This window comes from Salvelinus fontinalis, chromosome 8, assembly GCF_029448725.1.
Source record: "Salvelinus fontinalis isolate EN_2023a chromosome 8, ASM2944872v1, whole genome shotgun sequence".
Lineage (NCBI taxonomy): Eukaryota > Metazoa > Chordata > Actinopteri > Salmoniformes > Salmonidae > Salvelinus > Salvelinus fontinalis.
This window is the reverse complement of record NC_074672.1, coordinates 34,970,080-34,987,692: the sequence shown is the minus strand read 5'-3', so window position 1 is coordinate 34,987,692 and position 17,613 is coordinate 34,970,080. Positions and strand designations below refer to the sequence as shown.

General features: G+C 43.3%; 1 protein-coding gene across 2 annotated transcripts; it reads right to left on the bottom strand.

Annotated features, from left to right (window-relative positions):
* Window positions 1–345: 345 nt before the first annotated feature.
* Window positions 346–17,311, bottom strand: LOC129861165 (glycerol-3-phosphate dehydrogenase [NAD(+)], cytoplasmic-like). Of its 2 annotated transcripts, XM_055932340.1 has the most exons (8): window positions 17,151–17,309; window positions 6,003–6,180; window positions 5,379–5,519; window positions 3,364–3,502; window positions 2,446–2,558; window positions 1,960–2,196; window positions 1,605–1,711; window positions 346–1,127 (listed from the first exon to the last, which is right to left on the bottom strand). In XM_055932340.1, exons 1-8 carry the CDS (start codon window positions 17,192–17,194, stop codon window positions 1,031–1,033), a joined length of 1,056 nt encoding a protein of 351 aa, XP_055788315.1. In that variant the 5' UTR covers window positions 17,195–17,309; the 3' UTR covers window positions 346–1,030. The 2 variants fall into 2 exon arrangements, with proteins under 2 accessions (XP_055788315.1, XP_055788316.1); XM_055932341.1 differs by lacking the exon at window positions 5,379–5,519 and having other exon boundaries at window positions 17,151–17,311.
* Window positions 17,312–17,613: the final 302 nt, after the last annotated feature.

The following is a 17,613-nucleotide window of genomic DNA, read 5'->3' as shown; positions in this document are numbered from 1 at the left end:
ACTGCTGCTCAAGTCTAATTTTAAAGCAATGAACTTATGCCTTGAGTTAGCCTGGTACTGTAGGGTTGGAGCAAAAAGCCTGCACAGCCAGTAGCTCTTCAGGACTGAAGCTGTTTTATTCACAGTGCTTCTCCCTTTACTGTCAAACTCTCTTTCTAGGTTTCATGTTACTTCTATTCTCTCTTTCCTGGCTCTGACATGTGCTTGTCCATACAAATCGCAACAATTGATTTTGACCACGTGAGCTACAGCGCTGAGATTCCAGTTGATAACTTGCCATGACCAGAATAAAACTCCTCATGAAGCTCATGTGAACAAGAAGCCAAATGAAATGGGTAGCCACGATTAAAAATCTATGATTTATTTCAAAGGAAAATCTTTTTTGTTGTGACCTACACTCTTTTCAAACATACTGTAAGCCACTACTGTAAGCCATGTCAGTGAAATTCAACGGCAGTGTCATGGTGACTAATGGCCTCATGGACGGACCATAAGGGAAAAACAATTTGGTTTCACAAAGCACATAAACAGACAATATTTTTTTGCAATGTGGCATTGAAAGGCACTTTCATTTGTTTTTAACAGGTGCTAAGCAAATCTAGCCTAATGATCCATAAAGTATAAGTAATCTCAAAGAATGCAGAGATTCAGAATTAAAAAAGCGAGAAGGACAAAATAGCCTAACATCTGCTACAACGCCCTACCACAATTAACATGAATAAGCAAAACAATAACAAAGTGAGGTCACAATGGACGGACCAAGATAACATCTGAGGATGGACAGTGGCGTCTGATTGGGTGACAACAAAAACAGGCTGGGTCACACTTGTAGAAAACCAGGAAGAGGAAAGCACTTTTACTATAGAGGTACATACAAACACCCCTTAGGCAGTACAGAGTAGACTTTACTTCACGTCGTCTGATGGAGTCTGCTTGCTGCATCAGAGCTGTGGAGTGTACATATTCTCCTAACCGGTACAAAGTGGAAGTGGTGTTGATCCTTCTCCTGGCACTTGGTCAGTCTGTTAGCCTACATGTGCTCCGGGTGGTTCTGCAAACACTTGATGAACTCTGTGATTGGATGGCCCTGGTAGCAGATCTGGTACACAGCGTTGAATAGTGGGAACCTGGGATGGGAGAGAGAGAGGGATTGTTGAGTTGTCAGTCTTTGCCCTTTTGAGAATAACTGCATTGTTTGTACTATTTCTTCATATTTGTGTTTTAACTGAGGTGACAGAGCTAGAGGTTATTGGTAATTAAAAACTGTGGTTCAAGCCCTGAATGCTGATTGGCTGACAGCCGTGGTATCTCAGACCGTATACCACGGGTATGACAGAACATTTATTTTTACTGCTCTAATTACATTGGTAACCAGTTTATAATAGCAATAAGGCACCTTGGGTTTGTGGTATATGGCCAATATACCACGGTTAAGGTCTGTATCCAGGCACTCCGCGTTGCATCGCATAAGAACAGCCCTTAGTCGTGGTATATTGGCCATATACCACAACTTCTTGGTCCTTATTGCTTAAGTGAAACATGAACATGAAATGTATCATCAGTTTCTTCAATGGGTGAAAGAGTGGTTTGATTTCTGTGCCTACTTGTCAAGCAGATTTTTGTTCTTTAGGATGACATGGACTTCAGATGCTGTTGCTGGTCCCTGGAGCTTCTGTCCATTCAGCATCTCTTTCTCCAGCTCTTCAATTGACTGAGCAGAATACAGACATAGTTAAGTCAAGACTACTATTGTGGTATTATACCACTCTCCAAAACAACAATTTTGAACTGAAACTTACTCTTTACTAACTTTATCTCTGGCCTCCTTTATTTTCAAACCAAAAAATGACAGCGTTCATCTGCAGTATTTTCCTGCCTTCCAATCCTAAATGCTATAATTCAAACCTTTTAATTTTTACGTCGCCCCTAAAAGCCAATTAGTCAAGTCCCCTCTCTCACTTTCCCCCCTTTAGCGAAGGCTTCGGCCACTTTGCGGTTGCGGCCTCCGTAGCAGGTCGTGATGAGGTCAGCAACGCCACAGCTCTCCAGGAAGGTGGCAGAGGAGACGGGCCCAGCAGTGCAGAAGATTCGTGCGAAGGCAATCATCTCCATCAGGCCCAGCCGGATCACCGCCGCCTTGGTGTTGTCACCGAAGCCCAGGCCGTCACAGAAGCCCGCCCCCACCGCCACAATGTTCTTAAAGCCACAGAGAGGAGGGCTGTGGTTAATGGCTTCAACACATTAGGACAGTCATTTCTTACCAGCACACTTTCTCTCATCTAGCCCTCTTCTCACTACCCTTTTATGTTTTCAGTAAGAAGTAGGTGAAGGGCAAGGAGAGAGTATACATGGAAATTATGAATTGAGATTCAGACATCGAGACAACATGATGAGACATTAAGAAAGACGAGGCCAAGCAGAATCTCTTAATGGTTGAGTGGGTACCTTCAGTGCTCCACAGATTTCAACCACATCGGACTCCTCCACTACCGTGACCCGGAAGTTACTGGTCTGCATGAGTTCCTTCAGCAAAGCCCCATGTTCTGTATTCTTACATCCTGGGGAGAGAGGGAGAATGAGAAAGACAAAAGAACCTTTTCAATCCTAACATCTGTATCTTTCACAACCAGCCCGTTCAAATACTTCACCACTCTTGTATTGTCATGCTTAGTGCTGGTTTAAGACCTCGTGGCTTTAATCAGAAAAACTCAAGGTCCATACCAGGGCCCAGACATATAGGCTAGGGCACAATGTTTTCATGGGCAGGTCACACGGTAAGGAACAACTTAGCCTGAGACATGCTCATTGTCATGTTTGAAATACACTGTACAGAAATGACATGCCAGAGTTCACTAGTGCTGCATACAATAACATATGTACAGAACTACTGTAAAACAAGCCAGCTCACTCTCTGTAATGTAAACAGCCAGACTTTTACCTCCATGCTGACGTGGCAGTCTTGAGCAGAGACATTGTTTTATTGCAGGTTGATTAAATCTGGCACAGGTTGTCCTTACAAAAACAAGTTTAACCTATTTACTTTTACTACTCCAGTTCAGTTTCTAACAATTAAACTTCTAACATCTATGTTGAATACCTTTACAAATGTCTACACACACACTGACAAAATGGACCAACTCTCAAAACTGTTTATATTAATGCCTTACTTTTCAGTTTGCACTGTGCTGTACAATCTACCCAAACGTTTTCAGAAAGGGAAAAAGACAAGGGACAGCACGCCATTCAAAAGTATGTAAGATGCAATGATAACCCAGCCCACAAAATTCATTTTCACAAAGTTCATTTTCACAATGTTAATTTTCTCTCCAAAGTAAATGTTCCCCTTCAACCCATGAGTCTAACCGATAGTGGTCTCACAGAACTTCTCATCGGCGACCTCGTTGGCAATGTTGGCCCCCATCAGCACACTCATGGTGATGCCCAGCTTCTCCTGGATCACATCAGAGATGAGCTTCAGCCCATCAGGACCTTCATCCACACCCTGGATTAGAACACACAGCACATGAGTACTCAGTACACTGAACGCACAATAAAGCAATTCAAGAGAGGTACTGTATATTACTACAGTGGAGCAGTTAACTACATAACTTCACATTAACACAATCAGAATCTGTCAACATGACTTATTTACTATCGCTAATACTGCACAATTTAAACACTTGCCCCCCAATCCGCCCCTTCCCTAATACATTATGCTATAAATTGTGCCTTTCTGTATATACTTAAGCTATTATACTTATGTCTATTCTATTCTACTGAGCCATTTACTCATATTCTTACATTACATTTTTTGTTATTGTTGTTGCATTGTCGAGAAGAATCCTTCAAGTAAGCATTTCGTTGGACAGTGCATACCATGTGTATACTGTACATATGACTAATAAAACTTAACTACTGCTTTAACATTTTTAGGGGGGGTTTCTCGGACACAGATTAACCCTGCATTCATAACCAAGTGGGAAGGTGGTATTTACCATATACGACTGGGAAAAATCCACATGAACACCCCTTCAACTGGTAATTACAAGTGGGAAACTTGTCTATCATCTCTGTACTCCGACTTCTTCTACATGCTAACTTCTGACGTAACCTACTATTGGAATTCTCTCCATAACAGCATTTTTGTCAATTAAATCCAGCAACAAAACATGATTTATACAAAGCAATATATTAATATTTTTTTAACACTATAATTTATTTACAAGCATGATGGCTGTACTTCTTGTTTATGGTTGACGCAGCTTGTTGGCCATTAGCCAATGGGCGTTTCTAAACGAGTTCAAAGCACGTGAAGGCATCTAAATGGTATTTACGACTTCACAACGGGTCATTTCTACCTTCCCACTTGGTTATGAATGCAGCATAAAGCCTAACCCTGGACTAAAAAGTGTTTTCAATGGAGATTCTCCATTTAGGTTGCTTTTTAGTCCAGGATTAGTTTTACTGTAATCTGTGTACCGTAAATCACCCCTTAATTTGTAATGCAAGAGGCTTAAGGAGTCAATGATTGACAGAGCATGATAATGGGGGTCAGATAGTTTCTTCCAAGGATCAAGCTAAGGACAGAGTAGGACAAGGTTTCTCAAGGATCAAGCTAAGGACAGAGTAGGACAAGGTTTCTCAAGGATCCAGCTAAGGACAGAGTAGGACAAGGTTTCTCAAGGATCAAGCTGAGGACAGAGTAGGACAAGGTTTCTCAAGGATTGAGAAAATTAACAAGCCCCGATTTCATAAGTTCTCAAGTGCTAGTTTAAATTACAATGGTCCCCAAAGGAGCACCAAACCCAGCCAATCTGGTCCCTTATGTAAAAAAGGTTGTGAAATACACACAGCCCATTCACAGTGAGGAGAGCATGGGTATTAGGATAGATTTACATTAGTAAAGTATATGTAGTGCGCTCTATATATAGTATATATATATAGTATATAGACAAATATAGTATATAGACAAACAAAATAAGGATAGCAAGTAAAATTCTACAGGAGCTTCTCATCTAAACCATATTGCACATAGTATTGCACAATTGATTAATGCAATGATTCACAAATGTGCAGATATTTTCAGAGAGGTTGAGTTAAATGCGGAAGACACATTTCAGCTGAAACCTTTCATTTTCTATTTGCCTAAAAGAGCTGTAAAAATGCTGTCTACTGGTTTTAAGGTCATTCTTGCAGGAACATGTGGTGTGGGAGAGCCTATGTCTTTACACTGTACCGCTCAGAGGGTGGTATGTGGTACAGTGTAAAGAGAGATTTGAGTCTAGATCTGTCTCTTTAGACTACACAAGCATCTCTTCTGGACCTAGTTTGTGTTGTCAAAGTTTACTAGTGTAGTGTAAAGAGGCCCTTAGCCAAACCTTGATGAGTGACATTCCTAGTGCATCGCTCTTTATCTTCCCCTTCATGGTGTCACACACTCTGCCGATGAACTGGTGGGGGATCACAAACACTAAGATATCTGCTTCCTTGGCAGCGTCCACCAACTCAGCAACAGCCAACTGGGAGAGAGACAGGAGAGGGGACAGTCAGGGCACTGGCCTTAGCCTGTGTGTCCCATGTAGTCCTTGCACATTGTAAACTTAATCCGTTCTCACTTCTAAAGAGCGTGCAGCAAAGCACATCATGGTGGGGGTTGAAGTGAGAGGTACTGAGAGCTGCAAGGACAGCTGCAGTTGCAACACATAATAATGAGCCAGGGCTGACCCTTTACACACATGGACCAGCAGCAGACCTCTGGCCCTATTCCCCACAGCAGTTTATTACTCATCACATTAGGACCTCCTAGTTGTGACAGAACAAACAGGCACAGAGCATTTGGCAAGATGTGATCAGAGTAACATTGAAACAAGGTAAAGGGGTATTGGTTTAGGGGTAGGTTAATTTCAATTGTGTGAATAAAGGATTATAGAAAAACAGGAATTCCTGGTAAAAGAAAAAGTAGGATTACAACACATAGTGGTGGCGTTTAATGTGTTTCTCACCACATTGGGGGGTAGCTTGTGTCCAGGGAGGTACTTGACATTCTCATGGTCGGTGTTAATGATGTCTGTCAGCTTGCGACCATCCACCATCTCTTCAAACACCCACATGGTCACGGTGTTGTCAAACTTGGAGTTCTGCGCAGCATTGGAACCCACTATTTTAGCAATAGCAGAGCCCCTGTATAGTAGAGAAATAGCAATATAATAATGCCTTTAAGTTTGTCGTCCATGATTTAATTCTATACCTAGAAAAGGGTCATCTCATTATTCTATTTTGTCTGCGATTTTCAGAAAGAACAACTGAACTGTGCACATGCACCCTAGATTGAACAATGCAAATGCCTGAAATACTTTTTGGAAAGGAGCCCAGAGCACAAACAACTTAATCTTATTGCAAATTTGCAACTTGCAAGATTGACCATCAATTATCCTATTAAATAGACAAATGGTAGTTGCTGCACCCTCCCTGTCTATTTTATGGTTGAAGGCTTGATCATTTGATTTGATGATCACTTGGATTGTTGACCATCTAAAGTCAGTTTGTTTGATGGCCTTGCATTCAGTGGCCAGATCTGGTTAAACATTACATAATGCAACAATGTAAGAACGCTATTTATCTCATAACTCAAAGAAATACCTGTGGTGCTACATGAAAGATTACAAATGTTGCATGCTGTACGCATCATTACAATCCAATAGCAGCTTTACTGCAAGGCAGGTGGCCAGCATCATGTAGCTACCGCTCAAGCGACCTGTTTCTATGGAAAATGCTGCTAGAATTAGTTAACTAGGCACGCTAGCTAGCTGTAGCACTCCCAGGCCTGGTCCTGGCCGTTCTGTCCTCTAGGCTTGACAAAAAAATGTCCGCCCTCCCCCTATCCCTGCAAAACTAGAATAGGGCCTAGTAACCCACTGGGTACAGACGTCAGTTCAACGTCTAGTTTTGATTTCCATTTGGATGAGTTAACAACTAATGTTTTTACTTTTACTACACGGACCCCTGCTGATCCATCACGACTGGTCTGCCGACGTAACCGCACGAGGGGGCTACAATAGACTTCTTCCGTCGCAAAGTCCCTCTAAGGCCCTTCTGCTAGCCTGCTATCCCCGGCCCGCTAGCTGTATGAATCGCCGTGTCTCCAGCCCATCCAGCTACTCATTGGACCCTATGATCACTCGGCTACGCATGCCTCTCCCTAATGTCAATATGCCTTGCCCATTGCTGTTTTGGTTAGTGATTATTGTCTTATTTCACTGTAGAGCCTCCAGCCCTCCTCAATATGCCTCAGCTAACCCTCTTGTCCCACCTCCCACACACGCAGTGACCTCTCCTGGTTTAATTGATGTCTCTAGAGACAATACCTCTCTCATCGTCACTCAATGCCTAGGTTTACCTCCACTGTATTCACATCCTACCATACCTTTGTCTGTACATTATGCATTGAATCTATTCTACTGCGCTCAGAAACCTGCTCCTTTTACTCTTTGTTCCGTACGTACTAGATGACTTGTTCTTATAGCCCTTAGCCGTACCCTTATCCTACTCCTCCTCTGGTGATGTAGAGGTTAATCCAGGCCCTGCAGTGCCTAGCTACACGCCCATTCCCCAGGCGCTCTCATTTGTTGACTTCTGTAACCTTAAAGGCCTTGGTTTCATGCATGTTAACATTAGAAGCCTCCCTATGTTTGTTTAATTCACTGCTTTAGCACACTCTTCCAACCCGGGTGTCCTAGCCGTGTCTGAATGCTGGCTTAGGAAGGCCACCAAATACCTTGAAATTTCCATCCCTAACTATAATATTTTCCGACAAGGTAGAACTGCCAAAGGGAGCAGAGTTGCAATCTACTGCAGAGATAGCCTGCAGAGTTCTGCCTTACTATCCAGGTCTGTGCCCAAACAACTTGAGCTTCTACTTTTAAAAATCCACCTTTCCAGAAACAAGTCTCTCACCGTTGCCGCTTGCTATAGACCACCTTCTGCCGCCAGCTGTGCCCTGGACACCATATGTGAATTGATTGCCACCCATCTATTTTCAGAGCTCGTACTGTTAGGTGACCTAAACTGGGACATGCTTAACACCCTGGCCAACCTACAATCTAAGCTTGATGCCTTCAATCTCACACAAATTATCAATGGACCTACCAGGTACAACCCCAAATCCGTAAACACAGGCACCCTCATAGATATCATCCTAACCAACCTGCCCTCCAAATACACCTCTGCTGTTTTCAACCAGGATCTCAGCGATCACTGCCTCATTGCTTGCGTCTGTAATGGGTCTGTGGTCAAACGATCACCCCTCATCACTGTCAAATGCTCACTATAACACTTCAGCAAACAGGCCTTTCTAATCGACCTGGCCCGGGTATCCTGGAAGGATATTGACCTCATCCCGTCAGTAGAAGATGCCTGGTTATTCTTTGGAAATGCTTTCCTCACAATCTTAAATAAGCATGCCCCATTCAAAAAATGTTGAACCAGGAAAAGATATAGCCTGTGGTTCACTCCAGACCTGACTGCCCTTGACCAGCGCAAAAAACATCCTGTGGCGTACGGCATTAGCATCGAACAGCCCCCGCAATATGCAACTTTTCAGGGAAGTTAGGAATCAATAGGGAGTCAGGAAAGCTAAGGCTAGCTTTTTCAAACAGAAATTTGCATCCTCCAGCACAAACACCAAAAAGTTCTGGGCCACTGTAAAGTCCATGGAGAATAAGATCACCTCCTCCCAGCTGCCCACTGCACTGAGGCTAGGAAACACTGTCACCACCGATAAATCCACAATAATTGAGAATTTCAATAAGCATTTTTCTACGGCTGGCCATGCTTTCCACTTGGCCACCCCTACCCTGGTCAACAGCCCTGCACCCCCCACAGCAACTTGCCCAAGCCTCCCCCATTTCTCCTTCACCCAAATCCAGATAGCTGATGTTCTGAAAGAGTTGCAAAATATGGACCCCTACAAATCAGCCGGGCTAGACAATCTGGACCCTCTCTTTCTAAAATGATCTGCCCGAAATTGTTGCAGCCCCTATTATTAGCCTGTTCAACCTCTCTTTCGTATCGTCTGAGATTCCCAAAGATTGGAAAGCTGCTGCGATCATCCCCCTCTTCAAAGGGGAGACACTCTAGACCCAAACTGCTACAGACCTATATCTATCCTACCCTGCCTTTCTATGGTCTTCGAAAGCCAAGTTAACAAACTGATCACCCGACCATTTCGAATCCCACCGTACCTTCTCCGCAATGCAATCTGGTTTCCGAGCTGGTCATGGGTGCACCTCAGCCACGCTCAAGGTCCTAAACGATATCATAACCGCCATCGATAAGAGACAATACTGTGCAGCTGTATTCATCGACCTGGCCAAGGCTTCGACTCTGCCAATCACCACATTCTTATCGGCAGACTCAACAGCCTTGGTTTCTCAAATAACTGCCTCGCCTGGTTCACCAACTACTTCTCAGACAGAGTTCAGTGTGTCAAATCGGAGGGCCTGTTGTCCGGACCTCTGGCAGTCTCTATGGGGGGTGCCACAATTCTTGGGCCGACTCTTTTCTCTGTATACATCAATGATGTCGCTCTTGCTGCTGGTGATTCTCATATCCACATCGACGCAGACGACAACATTCTGTATACTTCTGGCCCTTCTTCGGACACTGTGTTAACTAACCTTCAGACAAGCTTCAATGCCATACAACTCTCCTTCCGTGGCCTCCAACTGCTCTTAAATGCAAGTAAAACTAAATGCATGCTCTTCAACCGATCGCTGCCCGCACCTGCCCGCCCGTCCAGCATCACTACTCTGGCCGGTTCTGACTTAGAATATGTGGACAACTACAAATAACTAGGTGTCTGGTTAGACTGTAAACTCTCCCTCCAGACCCACATTAAACGCCTTCAATCCAAAATTAAATCTAGAATCGGCTTCCTATTTCGCAACAAATCATCCTTCACTCATGCTGCCAAACATACTCTCATAAAACTGACTATCCTGCCAATCCTTGACATCGGCGATGTCATTTACAAAATAGCCTCCAACACTTTACTCAGCAAATTGGATGCAGTCTATCACAGTGCCATCCGTTTTGTCACCAAAGCCCCATATACTACCCACCATTGCGACCTATACGCTCTCATTGGCTGGCCCTCGCTTCATACTTGTCGCCAAACCGACTGGCTACAGGTTATCTACAAGTCTCTGCTAGGTAGTGCCATCCATTTTGTCACCAAAGCCCCATATACTACCCATCACTGCGATCTGTATGATCTCATTGGCTGGCCCTCGCTTCATATTCGTCGCCAAACTCACTTGCTCCAGGTCATCTATAAGTCTTTGCTTGGTAAAGCCCCTCCTTATCTTAGCTCACCCGTCACCATAGCAGCACCCACCTATAGCACGCGCTCCAGCTGGTATATTTCACTGGTCACCCCCAAAGCCAATTTCTCCTTTGACCGCCTTTCCTTCCAGTTCTCTGCTGCCAATGACTGAAACGAACTGCAAAAATCCCTGAAGCTGGAGACTCATATTTCGCTCACTAACTTTAAGCACCAGCTGTCAGAGCAGCTCACAGATCATTACACCTGTACATAGCCCATCTGTAAATAGCCCATCCAACTACCTCATCCCCATACTGTATTTATTTATTTTGCTCCTTTGAACCCCAGTATCTCTACTTGCACATTTATCTTCTGCACATCTATCACTCCAGTGTTTAATTGCTAATTACCTCGCCACTATGGCCTATTTTATTGCCTTACCTCCCTTATCTTACCTCATTTGCACAAAGTGTATATATACTTTTTCCCCTACTGTATTATTGACTGTATGTTTGTTTATTCCATGTGTAACTCTGTGTTGTTGTATATGTCGAACTGCTTTGTTTTATCTTGGCCAGATTGCAGTTGTAAATGAGAACTTGTTCTCAACTAGCCTACCTGGTTAAATAAAGGTGAAATAAATAAATAAAAAACATAATTTTGGCTATTTAAGATCTGCATATCAGCTACCCATCAGGAGTTAGTTGGAACCTATTTGCAATGACAATCAATGTGTTTACACAGTGGGAAATGCAGAAGTATTTTATTCTTCGCTATGATCAGCTCTTTAAAAATGGACATATAGGCCTACAATTGAAATCACTGAGGACAATTTAACATATGGAGTGAAACCTCCGGACAGCAGTCATGAGTAGCTTACCAACTAATGCCCCATTCATATTACAACTGAGCAGTCTTTTGCGCTCCACCGGATGTCATTCATTTCCATGCATGGGGATTGTCGACAACAATGTTGTATCACAGTTGCTCCCTGCGGGATAATTTTTTTCCAAACTTTGAGTCGTCTTTAGTGCAGCCAGATTCCGTTAATAGAACAGGAAGTGACCAAACCACAGAACAAGATGAAAATATGTGGTTTTCGGTGATGGTACAGCTAGTAAGTTGTAAACAATTACCCATTCCTAAAAGTGAGTACTATTTTAATCGTAATATTAAATAATACACATTGGCTGTTATGCCAATTATATTATATTATATGACTGTCGCCTTCCGTTTTTGTTTATTGTGATGATAATTATGTTTGTTTTTGAGGATAAGTATTAGGTGGTCAGTAGCTACAGTATCTTCAACCTAGACTAGGTTTTAGCTTGCTAACTAGCTAGCTGCTCTGTAAGCTAGCTTGACTTGCTAGAAAGTTAGAGAAACAAGTTGAGAAAAAAGCAACTAAACGAAACAAGTTTTATTTTCACCTGAAACAATATTGCAAATAAAAAGGTCATATTTTGCAATCTCCCAAAATAAATACGATATCTGACAAAAGACTGTGACTCTCCTCCATCTTGTCTTGCGTTGTGAAACCCTATGAAGGTCTGTCAGTGTATGACATAACAAGAGGAAAAATGCCCATGCACTACCAAATTAATTGAACCTTGTGCAGCCATTCTACCATTACAACTCTCAACAGAAGTTGAAAGCGGTCCGTATTGACCCTGTTCTGGGTCCGGATCTGGATCGCAGTCTGCCAGTTGAGTATGGCTGCCCTATGCTCTCTGTCCAGTATCGGAACGAGATTAGATGAAGATGACGTACGGTGTAATAAAATATATGCCACGATGTACTGTAAACAAGGCATAGTGCCTCGATCAGACCGACAGCATCATGGTACACTGGAAGCACATACATTTCTAATAGAACGCTGTGTTTGCCTTGCAGCATTGCGTTGTATAGGCAGTTGCCGTGCATAACTGTGGTCTGTGTGGTGCATACGTTGGATATATCAAACATATGCATCAAACTGTATGTATAGACTTGGCAGAAACAGTAGCATAAGGTGAATGTTGAACTTTGGTTGCACACATATCCAGTAAAAGTGTTGAGTTATATAATGGAAAAAGTTTGACTGTAGATTTATGACAAAGCATTGATGCAATGATGCTGTCAGTCTAATCCAGGTGCAAGCACGGCAGACACCGACATCTTTTGGAGGTCTTTTTTTGGTCCTCTCCAGACCGGCCTTGATTTTAACATCCAAGGACGTAGATTTTTGGTCCAGATCATAGACGTCTATGTTTGGTTCAGATTTGGTCCGGTCTGGACCGGCCCTGATTTTGCCCAAACATAGACTTCTATACTTCTATGCTTCTACACTTCTATGCCCAAATCGCGTGAAACTGAAAGCGCGAACCACTGCTTTTAACCAGGGCAAGGTGACCGGAAACATGACCGAATACAAACAGTGTAGCTATTCCCTCCGCAAGGCAATCAAACAAGCTAAGTGCCAGTATAGAGACAAAGTAGAGTCGCAATTCAACAGCTCAGACACAAGAGGTATGTGGCAGGGTCTACAGTCAATCACGGATTACAAAAAGAAAACCAGCCCCGTCGCGGACCAGGATGTCTTGCTCCCAGACAGACTAAATAACTTTTTTGCTCGCTTTGAGGACAATACAGTGCCACTGACACGGCCCGCTACCAAAACCTGCGGGCTCTCCTTCACTGCAGCCGAGGTGAGTAAAACATTTAAACGTGTTAACCCTCGCAAGGCTGCAGGCCCAGACAGCATTCCCAGCCGCATCCTCAGAGCATGCGCAGACCAGCTGGCTGGTGTGTTTAAGGACATATTCAATCAATCCTTATCCCAGTCTGCTGTTCCCACATGCTTCAAGAGGGCCACCATTGTTCCTGTTCCCAAGAAAGCTAAGTTAACTGAGCTAAATGACTACCTCCCCGTAGCATCATGAAGTGCTTTGAGAGACTAGTCAAGGACCATATCACCTCCACCCTACCTGACACCCTAGACCCACTCCAATTTGCTTACCGACCCAATAGGTCCACAGACGACGCAATCGCAACCACACTGCACACTGCCCTAACCCATCTGGACAAGAGGAATACCTATGTGAGAATGCTGTTCATCGACTACAGCTCAGCATTTAACACCATAGTACCCTCCAAACTCGTCATCAAGCTTGAGACCCTGGGTCTCGACCCCGCCCTGTGCAACTGGGTCCTGGACTTCCTGACGGGTTGCCCCCAGGTGGTGAGGGTAGGTAACAACATCTCCACCCCGCTGATCCTCAACACTGGGGCCCCACAAGGGTGCGTTCTGAGCCTTCTCCTGTACTCCCTGTTCACCCACGACTGCGTGGCCATGCACGCCTTCAACTCAATCATCAAGTTTGCGGACGACACTACAGTGGTAGGCTTGATTACCAACAACGACGAGACGGCCTACAGGGAGGAGGTGAGGGCCCTCGGAGTGTGGTGTCAGGAAAATAACCTCACACTCAACGTCAACAAAACAAAGGAGATGATTGTGGACTTCAGGAAACAGCAGAGGGAGCACCCCCCTATCCACATCGACGGGATAGTAGTGGAGAAGGTGGAAAGTTTTAAGTTCCTCGGTGTACAGATCACGGACAAACTGAATTGGTCCACCCACACAGACAGCGTTGTGAAGAAGGCGCAGCAGCGCCTCTTCAACCTCAGGAGGCTGAAGAAATTCGGCTTGTCACCAAAAGCACTCACAAACTTCTACAGATGCACAATCGAGAGCATCCTGTCGGGCTGTATCACCGCCTGGTACGGCAACTGCTCCGCCCACAGCCGTAAGGCTCTCCAGAGGGTAGTGAGGTCTGCACAACGCATCACTGGGGGCAAACTACCTGCCCTCCAGGACATCTACACCACCCGATGTCACAGGAAGGCCATAAAGATCATCAAGGACAACAACCACCCGAGCCACTGCCTGTTCACCCCGCTATCATCCAGAAGGCGAGGTCAGTACAGGTGCATCAAAGCAGGGACTGAGAGACTGAAAAACAGCTTCTATCTCAAGGCCATCAGACTGTTAAACAGCCACCAATAACATTTAGTGGCCGCTGCCAACATACTGACTCAACTCCAGCCACTTTAATAATGGGAATTGATGGAAATTATGTAAAAATGTATCACTAGCCACTTTAAACAATGCCACTTAATACACTGCTCAAAAAAATAAAGGGAACACTTAAACAACACAATGTAACTCCAAGTCAATCACACTTTGTGAAATCAAACTGTCCACTTAGGAAGCAACACTGATTGACAATACATTTCACATGCTGTTGTGTAAATGGAATAGACAACAGGTGGAAATTATAGGCAATTAGCAAGACACCCCCAATAAAGGAGTGGTTCTGCAGGTGGTGACCACAGACCACTTCTCAGTTCCTATGCTTCCTGGCTGATGTTTTGGTCACTTTTGAATGCTGGTGGTGCTTTCACTCTAGTGGTAGCATGAGACGTCTACAACCCACACAAGTGGCTCAGGTAGTGCAGCTCATCCAGGATGGCACATCAAAAAAATAAAGGGAACACAAACAACACAATGTAACTCCAAGTCAATCACACTTCTGTGAAATCAAACTGTCCACTTAGGAAGCAACACTGATTGACAATAAATTTCACATGCTGTTGTGTAAATGGAATAGACAACAGGTGGAAATTATAGGCAATTAGCAAGACACCCCCAATAAAGGAGTGGTTCTGCAGGTGGTGACCACAGACCACTTCTCAGTTCCTATGCTTCCTGGCTGATGTTTTGGTCACTTTTGAATGCTGGCGGTGCTTTCACCGTGACAAGAAGGTTTGCTGTGTCTGTCAGCGTAGTGTCCAGAGCATGGAGGCGCTACCAGGAGACAGGCCAGTACATCAGGAGACGTGGAGGAGGTCGTAGGAGGGCAACAACCCAGCAGCAGGACCGCTACCTCCGCCTTTGTGCAAGGAGGATCAGGAGGAGCACTGCCAGAGCCAGGTCTGGGAGGAGATCCCTCAGGAGACCATCCGCCACCTCATCAGGAGCATGCCCAGGCGTTGTAGGGAGGTCATACAGGCACGTGGAGGCCACACACACTACTGAGCCTGATTTTGACTTGTTTTAAGGACATTACATCAAAGTTGGATCAGTCTGTAGTGTGGTTTTCCACTTTAATTTTGAGTGTGACTCCAAATCCAGACCTCCATGGATTGATAAATTTGATTTTCATTGATCATTTCTGTGTGATTTTGTTGTCAGCACATTCAACTATGTAAAGAAAAAAGTATTTAATAAGAATATTTCATTCATTCATATCTAGGATGTGTTATTTTAGTGTTCCCTTTATTTTTTTGAGCAGTGTATAATGTTTACATACCCTACATTACTCATCTCATATGTATATGTATATGTGTAACGGATGTGAAATGGCTAGCTAGTTAGCGGGTACGCGCTAGTAGCATTTCAATCAGTTACGTCACTTGCTCTGAGACTTAAGTAGTGTTGCCCCTTGCTTTGCAAGGGCCGCGGCTTTTGTGGAGCGATGGGTAACGACGCTTCGTGGTTGACTGTTGTTGATGTGTGCAGAGGGTCCCTGGTTCGCGCCCGTGTCGGGGCGAGGGGACGGTTTAAAGTTATACTGTTACATATGTATATACTGTACTCTATATCATCTACTGCATCTTGCCATCTTTATGTAATACATGTATCACTAGCCACTTTAAACTATGCCACTTTATGTTTACATACCCTACATTACTCATCTCATATGTATAGACTGTACTCTATACCATCTACTGCATCTTGCCTATGCCGTTCTGTACCATCACTCATTCATATATCTTTATGTACATATTCTTTATCCCTTTACACTTGTGTGTATAAGGTAGTAGTTGTGGAATTGTTAGGTTAGATTACTTGTTGGTTATTACTGCATTATTGGAACTAGAAGCACAAGCATTTCGCTACACTCGCATTAACATCTGCTAACCATGTGTATGTGACAAATACAATTTGATTTGAAATGTGTACTTGTTTGGCGGTGGAGCTCATTAGAATAATACCCAGCATGCTTTGCAAGTTTGTTTTTACATGTACATTTTGGTCATTCAGAAGACACTCTTATCTTATAAGGTAGATAAGCAACAACATACCACAGTCATAGCAAGAAAACAATATTTATTTAACCTAATATTTTTGTAGTTGAAGTGGTCTATTGGATTATTCTGTAGATTGGACACTTTGAACATTATTACTACAATTTTTAAAGCTTTTTGGGAGCAATAATAAGTATTCTATGTTGCAATCATCAGTTGGCTCCTCTTTCCTATAATAAATACTAAATCATTATAAATATAAAATAATTATTTTGATATATCTTAATGCTTACTTAATTGAGAATGTATGTGCGGTTGAAATGTGGCCATAGAATCAATCACCCAAAACATTGTATTTTCAATGTCTGTAAATAACGTCTTTCAACTTTCATTCAGAACCGAAAATGAACCTGAAATCAACGTCATTAAAATACGTATTTTCAACGTGCGAAAAATACATATTTTCAATATCCCGGAATAAAACGTATTTTCAACTATCATTCAGAACCGAAAATTAACCCGATTTCAATGTCTAAAAATACATTACGTGCATGATGTAGGCCTATAACAAAGGTTTTGTCTCATAACATTGTCATAAATACAGTATGGTCTCCAGTCTGTAGTCTCAAGCAAAATCACATGGGCTACTACGCTTTCTGCTATGATTGACTATAGGCTATGCTGCGTCTCTCTAGCAACAGCACCCTGTACACCCACACACAAACACAAAGTATTCGATACAAATACGTTTTCTTACCAATTGCCAGAGCCAATAATGCAGACTTTTTTGGGAGTTGCCATTGAAAAGACCCTTGCCGACTGACAAAAACGGCACACTGTTACAAACCGGGCTACAGTGTGTATAGATATTCACAGGGGTACTTTGTATGTAAAGGCAGTGCAACAGCGGGGTTGGTAGATCTAGTTCTTATTTCATTGGTTAGTCTGAGGGGAGACAGTCCCGCCCACTGCTTTCAGCCAAATCCTATGAAACTTTTGGCCGCTGAATAACTCGGCCAAAAGTTCCATGTGGGCAAATTTTTATTGAGATCATTCTGAAAATTAAAAATCATACTTTATGTTTTCAAAAGAAAAACAGGTGCAAACATCGCAATCTCTTCATTATTCTCAATGCGAAACGATCAAATCAAAGCTGAGACTTGCAACCTTGGATGACTGGATATATGGACCTTGGATAAAACACAGCCTTTGTTAACAGA

What these genes read in the sequence shown, in the direction of transcription:
- LOC129861165 (XM_055932340.1), bottom strand. Translation starts at nt 17,194, where the DNA reads ATGGCAACTCCCAAAAAAGTCTGCATTATTGGCTCTGGCAATTG. An exon ending in ACAAGCTACCCCCCAATGTG is followed by an intron (nt 5,520 to 6,002) that starts GTGAGAAACACA and finishes TCTCTCTCCCAG; the next exon opens with TTGGCTGTTGCTGAGTTGGT. An exon ending in CCTTCGCTAAAGGGGGGAAA is followed by an intron (nt 1,712 to 1,959) that starts GTGAGAGAGGGG and finishes TATTCTGCTCAG; the next exon opens with TCAATTGAAGAGCTGGAGAA.